Source organism: Carcharodon carcharias, chromosome 17, assembly GCF_017639515.1.
Source record: "Carcharodon carcharias isolate sCarCar2 chromosome 17, sCarCar2.pri, whole genome shotgun sequence".
Classification (NCBI taxonomy): Eukaryota; Metazoa; Chordata; class Chondrichthyes; order Lamniformes; family Lamnidae; genus Carcharodon; species Carcharodon carcharias.
In genome coordinates this window covers 56,742,740-56,755,967 of record NC_054483.1, presented here as the reverse complement: position 1 = coordinate 56,755,967, position 13,228 = coordinate 56,742,740, and the positions used below count along the sequence as shown (strand labels likewise).

The 13,228-nt window shown below is 45.7% G+C and overlaps 1 protein-coding gene across 1 annotated transcript in view; it reads right to left on the bottom strand.

Annotated features, from left to right (window-relative positions):
- The window catches only part of pcdh15b (protocadherin-related 15b), a 1,048,074-nt gene that overhangs the window by 145,998 nt on the left and 888,848 nt on the right, over positions 1-13,228 (bottom strand). Inside the window, exon 27 of the mRNA XM_041210329.1 lies at positions 6,519-6,659. Within this exon, the coding sequence (XP_041066263.1) occupies positions 6,519-6,659 (141 nt within the window). The remainder of the gene's footprint in view (positions 1-6,518; positions 6,660-13,228) is intronic.

Sequence of the window (13,228 nt, the reverse complement as noted above, 5' to 3'; positions counted from 1 at the left end):
TTGTCTGCATTGATTTACCTGGTCTCAGTTGGGGTGGCACAGAAATGCTTTTTTGAGTCTCTGGGTTTTTAAAGACGAAAACATCAAATTGAGTTGCCGCTCCTGTCACTGCACTGTGCCTCCTGCTGGAAATGAATATGTGCACGCAACATGATGACAGCCTTGGAATTAGATGGGGGTGCTGCTACCCTATCTGGCAGCTACTGCCAATAGTCATTGCATAGGCTTCATTTAGTAAAGAATGGCCACTTGGTCTAGGGCTTAGAAGACCACTTTCGTACATGGGATGCTACACCAACATAAATCACTGAAGCTCGGGGAGAGATGGAAGGATCGAGGATGATACTAAAATGAAAAAGCTTTGAAAGGGCAAAAGAGCAACAATAGATCCAATGTTAAGCATAAAATTTCCTCCTGCCAAAAATAACATCAGTTTTTCGGCAGACTTGATGCAAATTGCAAGCTGTATTGCATAAAATTGTTTTCCCCTAGCTGTACATTTCATGTAATTAAAATTTTGCTTCTTAAATCAGCACGTGACACTTAGTGTGCTGGCTCAGCTGGTGTTTTATATATAATGTCTGGGAGCGGTGGCAGCAGGGAGCAATAAAGAAGACAAGTTACTATTCTCCTGATTACAGTCTGGAGATTTATTTTTCTTGCTGCTTGAAACATTGTTTTTTTGTCACAAAATTCCTGTTCCAATGAAATTAGAAGAGTGAAGCAGTTTTCGCAATATATCCTTGTCTTTCATGCTCCCTTGCAAAAATTGAAGAAATAAATTCAATATAAAGGTTGTAAGTACTGGTTAATGAAATTGTAAAGATTGAAAGTACAATTTTAAGTACAGATTTTTAAATCTGGTTAAACGTTTTAGATGGCTGACATTTAGGCCTTTCTTTCTCTTAAATTATATTCAGAAAATGTAACTTAGAATCATGCTTTAGATAAATTATTAAATAAATATTTAAGAAGAAAACCCCTAAACAAGCTTCCAATTCTAGAATACAATGCTGGCAAGGTGAAGGATAAAGGTCCATTGTGTAGAATCCAACCAAGTTTGAAGGGTACCAGATCAAAGTGATTACGTCATCAAGCATCAGTCGAAACATGAACAGATTGACAACGTGTAAAGATCTGTCCTCTCTATTAACAAGGAATGTGGAACGGAAACAAAAGATAATGGAGCCTATACTTGACTAAGGACCAAGACTTAGTGGGCTTGTTTAACATTTTCTTGTCAATTATTTCAGTGAAGTCATTAACACAAATTAATATAAAAACAAATGATTGAACAGCTTTGTTAAAACAGTGCACAAATGTCTGCTATATACAAAACATATTAAGAATTGTTCAACTGATATAACTAGCATAATTTTGATAGTTTGCACTAGCCAGCAATGCTAAGGGATACAGGTTAGCTATTAGTAAATGGATTTTCCATTCCAAGAGAAACCTTCCACAGAAGAGAACTAGTGATGAGCCTATCAGAGAAGGCCAGTTGGTGTATTCTAAATTGCTCTGCAGCAAACTAAAACATACAAAGCTGTAATAAACACAAAAAAATGCTAGAAATACTCATCAAGTTTGACTGCACCTGTAGAGCGAGAAACAGAGATAATGGGCTGGATTTCATGCTCCCTGCCAGCAGGTTTGAAAGCAGTGAGCTCATAAAACCCATTGAGTGGCCTACCCATCTGCTCCTTACATTTCTGAAATTTTATGGGAGGTAGTGCAGTTGTTGGGCGGCCCGCCCACCCTTGGGCTTATTGAGGCACTTAAGTGGTCAAGTAATAGCCAATTAAGGAATTAAGGGCTTCATCTCACCCCTGCTGGTATTTTACCCATGGCGGGGTAGGGCCATGCCATGTGGGAAGGCCAGCAGTTTTCACTGCACTGGGTGATATCAAGCATGGTGGGGGGAGGGTGGAACCTCCTTTCGGGATTCTCATGCCCATCGGAGGCACCGCCCCGAAGGTCATACTTACATTTTTACCCTACCCTCCTGGCATCTCAAACCTGCCAAAATCAGCAGCCCATCCATTATTTTTTAAATAAATAATTACCAATCCAATTGACCCATATATTAGGCTGCCCACGCCAATTGGCATCGGCAGTTGGGCAAGACTGCGGAGCCTGCCTTTAAAAAATAAAACTCATAAAGGCGGGAAGGAAGGGAGGCACAGCATTTGGGGAGGTGCCCTTTGTGCGTCAGAGATAACCCCCTACCCAAAGATGTTAGCCCCTCTCCCCTTTGAACCTCCTGTCTGGCCTCCAAAACTCAACACCCCACCCCCCCCCACCAACTCCTTGTCCCCCTCCCTAGGCTGCACGATCCCTCCCTGCCCAAAACAGCCCCGACTTACCCGGCTCCAGCACCATCTTCTCTTCGTCACTGAGGTGCTTTCACTTCCATTCACACCCACTACTCAGTTCTGGCGTAACTGGGACTACTAGATTTGCCGGCCAGTCAGATTGACAGCCAGCTCTCAAGGGCAGGAATTCCTCCCACTAAGGGGCAGAACCCCCATTCTCAGCCTGTTTAGTCTGCTGGCTGCATGTTATCACTGCAGGGCGGGCTTTTTTGGGGGTCTATCAGCTGCCAGTGAATTCTTGCAGTGGCATGGGGTGGGCAGTCGGTGGGGGTGGGTGCAGGGTGAGTGGCAGGGGTTGCGAAATTCTGCCCCTGCTGTACTGGTCATACTCACATGGATGAATTTAGACAGACAGGATTAAAATTACACCAAGAACCTTCCCTTAGCTCATTCTTATCCTAATGTGATATTAAAGCATGGATTTGCATCCCGTATTCTTTCACACAGGGAACTCCCAATTTTAATCATGAGGAAGATAGGTATAAAGATTTATACCAGTTTAGGAGCAAGGGAAAACCGTTGCTCAAGTTAGTCTAGGCTTTACCATGCCTCCCTCCAACAGAAATAACAAAATCAATTTGCTATAATATAGCACCTGTAATGTAGAAAAGCATCCCAAGGAACTTCGCACAGGTGTAAATCAGACAATAATGAATGCTGAGCAAAAATTGAAAACATTTAGAAAGGAGAAAAAAGCTTGGAGAGGGCATGAGTGATGCTAGGTGTGAAAGCAGAGAAAGAAGTGGGTGCAGTGTTAGGACAGCGATGCGCCTGGGAGAAAGTTTAGATTGGTACCCAAGATGAATGGGGAAGACAGCAGGTACAGCTGAATGGGTGCTCTCAATTTTAGCAACAAAGAAGTCAATGACACTTTCTGGAGGTTAGGGTGGAGAGAGCAGGGGAGAAGGTTCTAAGGGGATCCTGGATAGTAAAGATAAAAAGCAAAGATCTGAAGATGATCCCAGAGTAGTGGAGAATTTTAGCAGAGGAGAATGTGGCCCAATAGCAGTTGATGTATTCCAGCGTGCTGATGAATGGCTAAGTCAACCTTGATTGGAGAGAGGAAGGGTTTTACTAGGCACAAACACATCAAAGCTGTACAGAAGCCAGTGTGACCTGTTAGCTCATAAACAATTTTGGTGAATGGAGCTTCAAAGGTGAGGCAACTGGTATTTAGAAAGTCAAGTAGTAAATGACTGGTGAGAACTTTGGAATGGGACTTGAGGTGGGGGTGGTGTGGTCGAATGCAGGAGTAGTCAACAAGGATTCTAAATGAGAGGTGAGAGAGGTGGAACAAGGTGAGGTGCTTAAAAGAGAGCAAGTAGGGGGAAAGACCAAAATGTGATTTGGTGTGATAAGGGCCATACTGCTGATGTGCCGGTTTAGACAGGACAGGTGGTGTAAAGCGTAAGGAGCCCTTAAAAACCGAAAATATGTCACCAACTGTGTACCAAGCTCCAGTCAAAGCCAGGGTCCACTATAAAATTATGCAAAACAAGGGCCTTCTTTGCCAGCAAATGCACTTTCTGAGGTAAATGCAAAGAGGTGTGACAATTGTTGGCTGCTGGCAGGGTTCAAGGGAGCACTGGTAGGTTTTTTTTAATGCTTTCATGGGATGTGGGCATCGCTGGCTAGGCCGAAAGAAAGAGATCAGTGTGTTTAGCCCCTAACAAGAAGGCTGGTGAGAAATAAAGATGGAGCAGATGTTCATAAAGGGGCATTAATTAAACACCTTGAAGGGTCCTTCCAAAAATGTCAAAAAACTCCATATTATAAATTACATTTCTGTTCTCTAACAAAACCACTTTTACATCCAGAAATTAGCTGAGTTGGAATGGATCAGTATTAAATTTAGTCCACAGATTACATTCTGCTTTAAACTACTGGAATGCACCTAATATCCTTTTCCATCTACCTAGATCAATGCGATCACAATTTTTTTTTACTTTCAGCTGGCTTAAAAGCATTGATAAATGCTTGGAGGAAACTTTCCTGCTTGCATTCCTTTATGAGAATAATATGTGATATTATTCTGTTCTGAAATAAAATAAAACCCCCCTCAAAAAATGAGGCAATTAAATTAACTAACAATTGCTTTGGAAATATAAAAGCTAAACACCCAAAAAAAAGTGTCAATGTAAAACTCAGATCATGCTGCATAATTTTTTACATTCGTAATAAAACATATGCAAATTGCTTCGTGTCAAACTCAATGCTTCTACACAAGAGAACGGATCCCAGTCCAAGTTCTACTCATAGCAACATAATAAGGATACTGTAGTTTCCATGGACTACTTATCATTCCGATATTTTGGTTCCTGGGAAGGTAAACTTTTCAAAGGCTTTGAATAAAAGACTTTAAAAAACACCAGAGAAATGCACTTCAATATTTAACTACTTGTTAAGATGATATTTCACTTCTGCCAGTGTTTAGCCCTCAGCACTATGCAAGATCAAATCATGCAACATCCCTCTCCTGCAGAACTACTGATTTACTGAAATAAAAGCAAAATACGGCAGATCCTGGAAATCTGAAATAAAAACAGAAAGTGCTAAATTGCTCAGCAGGTCTGACAACATCTGTGGAAAGAGAAAGAGTTAATGGTTTGCGTTGAATACAACTCTTAATTCTTCCAAATAATTTGCTTATCTACTGATGCTAGCTAATGGCTTTAAAATTTTTAGATTTTTCTCTCAAATGAATACACATATCAATCCTCATGATTATCCAATAGCAATTTTAGATAAGCAGTCCCAGATCTCTGCAAGTTTTTTCACAGAATTACTTTTGCATATTTGTCCATAATCCTAACTCTGCATTTCGGTATCTCTGAATTGTAGAATATATGATAAAATGGTAGGCTCTAAAGGGAGTTTTAGGAGTCAATATTACATAGGAACATCAAGATGTGGGTCTGTAAAATTGCTTGCCCAGAGCCCATTTTTGGGGCATTAACTAGCTGACTAAGCACTCAATATTGTGCACACATTTCCACATGGATATTCCTCAGCCAACCATATTGGGAAAGGAAAGAAATTGGCATCTATCACCCATGCCTGAGCCAGACATTAGTTTCGTAATATATGCGTATAAGCAGCCTAATGCCAGGTTGAGGCCTCATTTCCAAGACTGAGTCAGCCAGTGCCATTGCGCATACAGGCAATCAAGCCCTGTGCCATGTGTGAAGTCTAGAATGCTTTATGTGCCCTGGACATCTACATGTGCAGAAAGTGTCTCCAACTGCTCAAACGCAAGAGGCAGGATTTTACCGTTGGTGAGCGGGGTGGGTGGGGCCGGCTCACCGACAAGTAAAATGACGCGTCAATGGGCAGAATCACAGACATCACCCCGCCCAATTTAAATTTTCAGGAAGGTGGGGGTGCAGCAAAATCAGCTGTGTGCCCGCTGACTTGCCAATGGCTAATTGAGGCCATTGACAATGATCAATTAAGCAATTAAAGGACCTGCCAATCCAACCTTAAGGCTGGCGGACAGGCCAGGAGCCCCAGCGGGAATTAGAAAAAACATGAAACCTCATCCACCAGCGGGATGAGGTTTCATGTAGGGTTTTAAAAATTTTAATAAATTTATAGAAATTATGAACATGTCCCAACTCATGTGACATTGTCACATGAGGGGACACGTAATGGAATTTTTTTCTCTCTATTTTTAATATTTTTAAAAGTAGAGCCGATCTCCCTGAGGCTGCACTTAGCCTCAGGGAGATGAGTGCGCTCTTTCGTGCGCATGCGCCAAAGTGCACACTTTCGATTTTAGGCATTTCCCCCCCCTGCACAGGGAGCACATAGTGCTTCTGTGCGGCGTCACGCTGGGTGGGCCTTAATTGGCCCGCCCACGTAAAATGGCGCCGCGGCCCCGATCACCGGCAGCGATCAGGTCCGCGCCTGCCCGCGATTGGGTCAGCCCCGCCCGCCCGACGAACGGAAAATTCAGCCCAAGGTTTCTAAGCAGCTGGTGTCACTGAGGAACATTTGAAAGGCTGAAAGCTCTGTGGACCTCAACATTGGAAGAACATATTTGGAAAATTATCCTCCACACTTCACACTACTCACATGAAATCCAGGGACTAAACTATAATATTTAATTTAGAAACAAAAGTAAATGTAATCAACTCGACTTACTTCTTGAAGGAACCCTCAGGTTTGATCTGAAGAACAGCAATGAATCTGCCTGGATTCTAATTTCGTAATCTTTTACAGATTCATAGTCCAACGTTTTATTTGTTGTGATGACTCCTGTCCGATTGTTGATTTTAAATACTCCTGAAACCGGAAATGCTTAATATGTTATTTATTCAAAACACAGCAGCAGATTTTAATAATTTGAATTACTTTTGATTTGTTTTAAGATGTTACAAGATGAGAAATTAATCAAAGGAGCACTTTCCAATTCTCAAACTTTCACCTTTAATCATCAAGCGCTCTGACGTCAGTCATGCTGCACAGTAAGAGAACAGGGCAGGAGAAACTCGCTGAGTATAAAGGGACGGGGAGAGACCTGAGGTGGGATTTCATGATAATAGACCCACTTGCAAAGGGAGACCAGAAGTAGGTCAGGAACCTTTTTGTTAATGAGGCCACCTTCACAGTGGTTCTTTCACTCAGCCACGGCATTAGCATCCCGCTTCCAAGTTTCCCAATTAATTTCACAGTGCAGGCTCACATAGAAAAATATAGCGGTAAATGTCCACTTTCATTGCATGGGCTGTAATCTGGTGGTGCAGATCCCCCATTAGTTATAAAGTTCAATGTTCATGCCATTAATTTCAATGTAAAGAAAGCTGGGCAGAATAGCAGAAGTAAATAACAACATTAGCCATAATTGCAAGTCACTTATGAGTCTGATGCAAGGGGTGGTTTAGTCCAAAATTCAATGCTCCTGAGTCTTGGATCAGATTTATATAACCAATATATAATTAAGGTTATTTTGTTTAATTTGTTTTATATATTTCTGTGCAATTGGACAACACATTGGTGTAACACATTAAACATTGATATATATGCATAAAAGATAATTCCTATGAGGAAGAATAGTGCTATTCACTGAACTGTAAGAAAATGGTATAGCATACAGACCTTTAAATGTAATGTGCTATTAAAATTTCTCCTTTCAAACTATATATGATTAGAGCAGATCATGTAGCATTTTTAACTATGTACATATACCCATTTGAATGCACGTTTAAGATTTAGCATTTGAATGAAACTAGAACTGAAGTTAGATCATCAGTGCATTTCAGTTGCCTTCATTTCAGATGTGCCCACTGATAGCTCATTGCTCAGTGGCAATTCTTCATGTGGCTGCATTCTACTGTTCTGGGAAGACGTGGTGGTGTGTGCTGATTGTTAGAGTTGTATTCTCGGGCAACAACCATCTTCAACAAGACAGTTAGATACTCTTGACATTCAATGGTACCACATCAGTGAATCCCCTCTATCAACACCCTGGGGGGCACTAATAACCAGAAATAGAACTGGACCAGCCATATAAATACTTTGGCTACAAGAGCAGGTCAGAGGTTGGGAATTCTGCAGTGAGTATCTATCATCCTGCTTCCCCAAAGCTTGTCCACCATCCACAAGGCAGGAGTATGATGGAACACTCCCCATTGCCTGGATGAGTGCAGCTCCAACAACACTCAAGAAAATGATTGAACCCCATCCACTCCATAGAACATTCACTCCATCTACCACTGGTGCACAGTGGCAACAGTGTGTACCATCTTCAAGATGTGTTGCAGCAATACGCTAAGGCTCCTTGGACTACCACCCAGAAGAACAAAAAGAAAAAGATGCATGGCAACACCAATGCCTGCCAAGTCACACACCAACCTGACTTGGAAATATATCTGTCACTGTTACTGGGTCAAAATCTTGGAAGTCCCTCCCTAACAACATTGTTGGTGTACCTCTACATTACCTGGGCTATAGTTGTTCAAGAAGGCAGCCTCAGCAATGCCTTTTCAAGGGCTATTAGTGAGGGTCAAATAAATGTTAACCTTGCCAATGATGCTTACATCCCATGAATTAATTTAAAAATTTAAGTTGTAGGAAGAGGAAAGAGCATATGTTATGTTCATAGCCGTACAGAAGACAAGCAAATCACTGGGAATACACCAAGACAGATAATGTTGTACATTATACGCTATGAAAATGTCCAAAATCTGGCACCCTCCTCAACAAGACCATGCTGGATTTTGGATTTTCCTGGATTTTAAAATACTCGCCTTGAGATTGGAGGTGCAGCCACATATTTTCAGTTGTCACATAGTACAGGACTGAGACCCGGGGGAGAATATTCACCATGTTGTGTGGGAGCAGGCGCAGGCAGGCGCACACCTGATCACTGCTTGCGATCAGGTTCGTGCCACCATTTCACGCGGGTGTGCCAATTAAGGCCTGCACAGCATATTATTTGACTCCCAAGGATAGTGGGAGTGGGCAGGCGGCAACCCGGCAGCCTTTTTAAATGAAGGCCTGGCAGCCCTTGCAAGGCTGCTCACAGCAGCTGGCAGAAGAGCTCAGCAGGGGACTACTGTGCAGCATGCAAGTCCGGATGGTAAGCCAGTGGGGCAAGCCAAGCCGGAGAGTAGGCCAGTAGGGCAGGCCAGGCTGGATGGTAGGGTAGCGGGGCAGTGTGCCCCTTGTTTCTCAGATGAGTGCCTAGCTGCCCTCCTGGAGGAGGTGGCAGCATGGCAGGAGGTCCTGATTCCGAGGGACAGGAGGCGGTGGCCTCTCCACCTGGCCAATTGTGCTTAGAAGGTGGTGGTCGAGAGTGTGAGCATCCATGATGTGCTGCAACGCACATGGATCCAGAGCCGTAAAAGATTCAATGACCTCCTGTGCTCGGGAAGGGTGAGTACCATGTTGCCTGAGGTCATTCAATGCAGCCGTCACCCTTTATCCCAACCCCACCACTGCCCACCGCCCCCCACAACCTACCCAGCAACTCTGAGTACAGTAATGGCATTGAATCTTCACGGCATGTATCCCTCACTGGATGGGCCAGCAGATATCGCCCATGTCTAGTTCACCCTGAGAGGGCTGAGCTAAGATGGGTTCTGTATCTGCAGCATGTGTGACACTGACGTCCAGAGTATAGAATGAAGGTGAAACTCAAGGACCTGCACCTAGGCATAGTGCTGGAACTGGGAAGCATGTCAAAGTCAGGGTGCTAACATGCTGAAAGGGGAGCTTCCAGGTGGCGGGGCACCAATCCATCTGCTGGCCTTTGCGCTCCACGTGCTTAGCAAGATTACACCTTGTGGAATCACATGTGAAGGAGGCAGCATTTGCGCAAGCGGGGGGCGGTCAGCCATGTCTTCTTTGGGTGAGTGTGCGGCAGCTGCGGGGTGACAAAGCACTGGATTCCTGCAATGTCCCGCTCTGGTTCAAGTGGCAGGGATGCAATGGGAATTCAGGTGCAGGCTGGACTAATCAATATTCCTCCCTCCTTTTTAGGAGAAGACGGCGCACAATTCTGCTGAGCGGATGTGGACTGGAAGAGGCCAGGCCCAGCTGGCGATCCTGACACCTTTGAACAGCAGGCCATGGATCTGAAGAGGCGCATGTACCCAGGTCCACCGGTGGCGGTGAGGCTGGGTGCCATGGGGAGGCATGTTTCACAAGCACTGAGGTTACCATGTGTGTCCCAGCAGCCGTGGCACTGCTGAATGCTCAGTGATGAAGTTTGCAACATGGGTTGACCGTTGATTATGGAAGGATGAGCGCATAATGATCCGGGGGCCTTTGACATTGTCTCCACTTTAACTAATCAAATGTCCTTGTTTTTTCTTTCAGCATCACTGTAGCAGGGCCGGGAGGAGGAGGAGGCAGAGGGCCCACCTCTTACGCCTGAGGGCACATAGGAAATCGACTCACCAGTGTCACACCATCTCTGCCAGGCAGGCACCAGTGCAGATACCAGCGCTTCGGTGGGAATTAGATCTTGGCAAGTGTCCTGGAGCATGGCGGTGAAGGCACTTCACACTCGCTTGAGGTGTGGGCTGAGACAGAGAGTGCCCAGGGCGCCGGCTTTCAGAGGACTTCTGGGGACCAGGCACATGCTCGGTCGGTGGCTGATGATGTGCCTCTGGAGTCGTCCATGAGGCAGCAAACGCTGGAAGTGCAGCAGGGTATGCAGGAGGATTTGGCGGAGATACATGAGGCTATGCGTAGCATGGTGCCCGTGCTGGAGGAGTCCACACAGAGCCGATGCAATGAGCCTCATTACCGAATGCCATGCTTCCTCCGTGGAGTGAGTGGTGACTCTCGTGGAGAGGCTCCTCCAGGAAAACAATCAGGACCTCCTGGAGTTGCACTCAGACCTGCAAGCCCTCACAGCAGCATTGACCTCAGCTGGTCACTGCCTGTGTGGCAGATGGTTTGGGCACCAAGTATCCCAGCTCAGTGCCCATCCATCTACAGTGAGCAGGGAGGTCCGAAGCGACCTTACGTCGGCGCAGCAGCTGCCAGTCGTCTCTGCAGGCTCCTCTCATGACACTCTGGATGAGGGCAGTAGCTCCTCCGCCCCTCTGCCAGTGACCATGGCATCCGATGAGGCTGCGGCGATTAGGGAGAAGCCAGCTGTGGAACTGGTCGCTCCCTCCCAGGTGGGGTCATCAAAGGCTCCACGGGCCAGAGGGCAGCCGCCAAGGTCACAGAGGCCAAAAGAACAGCACAGTCAGCAGGTTGTCTCAGGTGCCGGTACCAGCGAGGGGGCAGCGCCCAGTCGTAGTACCGGGCATCGACCTAAGTGCCGGAAATGACAACAGCAACTCAGCCCTGTCAATCCTGCAAAGTCCTCCTTACAAACATCTGGGCTAGTATCTAGCTGTCTCACAGACTGGTCAAGCAACAGCCTGACAAAGTCTTCCTCACGGAATCATACCTTACAGATAATGTCCCGGTCATCACTATTTCTGAGTCTGTCGTCCCACCAGCAGGACAGGTCCAGCAGAGGTGATGGCATAGTGGTATACAGTCAGGAGCGAGTTGCCCTGGGAGTCCTCAATGTCGACTCTGGACACCATAAAGTCTTATGGCATCAGGTCAAACATGGGCAAGGAAACCTCCTGCTGATTACCACGTACCGCCCTCGCTCAGCTGATGAATTAGTGCTACTCAATTAGTTGAACATCACTTGGAGGAAGCACTGAGCTTGACAAGGGCACAGAATGTACTCTGAGTGGGGGACTTCAATCCCATCATCGAGTGGCTCAGTAGCACCACTACTGACTAAGCTGGCTGAGTCCTAAGTGACATAACTGCGAGACTGGGTCTGTGGCAGGTGAGGGGACCAACAAGAGGGAAAAGCATACTTGACCTCATCCTCACCAAACTGCCGCAGATGCATCTGTCCATGACAGTATCGGAAGGAGTGACCACCGCACAGTCATTGTGGAAATGAAGTCCCGCCTTCACAATGAGGATACCCTCCATTGTGTTGTGTTGCATTGCAACCATACTAAATGGGATAGATTTTGAACAGATCTAGCAACTTAAGACTGGGCATCCATGAGGTGATGTGGGCCATCAACAGCAGCAGAATTGTACTCGAGCACAATCAGTAACTTCAGGGCCCTGCATATCCCCCACTGTACCATTACCATCAATCCAGGGGATCAACCTTGGTTCAATGAAGAGTGCAGGAGGGCATGCCAGCAGCAACACTAGGCATACCTAAAAGTGAGAGGAAACCTGGTGAAGATATAACACAGGACTACTTGCATGCCAAACAGCATAAGCAGCAAGTGATAGACAGGGCTAAGTGATCCCACAACCAATAGATCAAATCTAAGCTCTACAGTCCTGCCACATCCAGTCGTGAGTGATGGTGGACAATTAAACAACTCACTGGAGGAGGAGGCTCCACAAATATCCCCAACCTCAATGATGGGGGAGCCAAGCAGATCAGTGCAAAAGATAAGGCTGAAGCATTTGCAACGATCTTCAGCCAGAAATGTCAAGTGGATGATCCATCTCAGCCTCCTCCGGAGGTCCCCAGCATCACAGATGCCAGTCTTCAACCAATTCGATTCACTCCATGTGACATTAAGAAACGGCTGAAGGCTCTGGATACTACCAAGACTATGGGCCCTGACAATATTCCGGCAACAGTACTGAAGACTTATGCTCCAGAACTTGCCACACCCCTAGCCAAACTGTTCCAGTACAGATACAACACTGGCCTCTACCCGACAATGTGGAAAATTGCCCAGCTGTGTCCTGTACACAAAAAGCAGGACAAATCCAACCCGAACAATTACCGCCCCATCAGTGTACTCTCAGTCATCAGTAAAGCAATGGAAGGGGTCATCAACAGAGCTATCAAGCGGCACTTGCTTAGCAATAACCTGCTCACTGACGTCCAGTTTGGGTTCCGCCAGGGCCACTCAGCTCCTGACCTCATTACAGCCTTGGTTCAAACATGCTGAACTCCTGAGCTGAGGTGAGAGTGACTGACCTTGACATCAAGGCAGCGTTTGAGAATGTGGCACCAAGGAGCCCAAGCAAAACTGGAGTCAATGGGAATGAGGGTGAAACTCTCCGCTGGTTGGAGTCATACCTAGCACAAAGGATGAATGTTGTGTTTGTTGGAGGTCAATCATTTCAGCTGCTGGACTCCACTGCAGGAGTTCCTCAGAATAGTCTCCTTGGCCCAACAATCTTCAGCTGCTTCATCAATCACCTTTCTTCCACTATAAGGTCAAAAGTGGGGATGCTTGCTGATGATTGAACGATGTTCAGCGCCATTCACGACACCTCAGATACTGAAGCAGTCCATGTCCAAATGCAGCAAGACCTGGGCAATATCCAAGCTTGGGCTGACA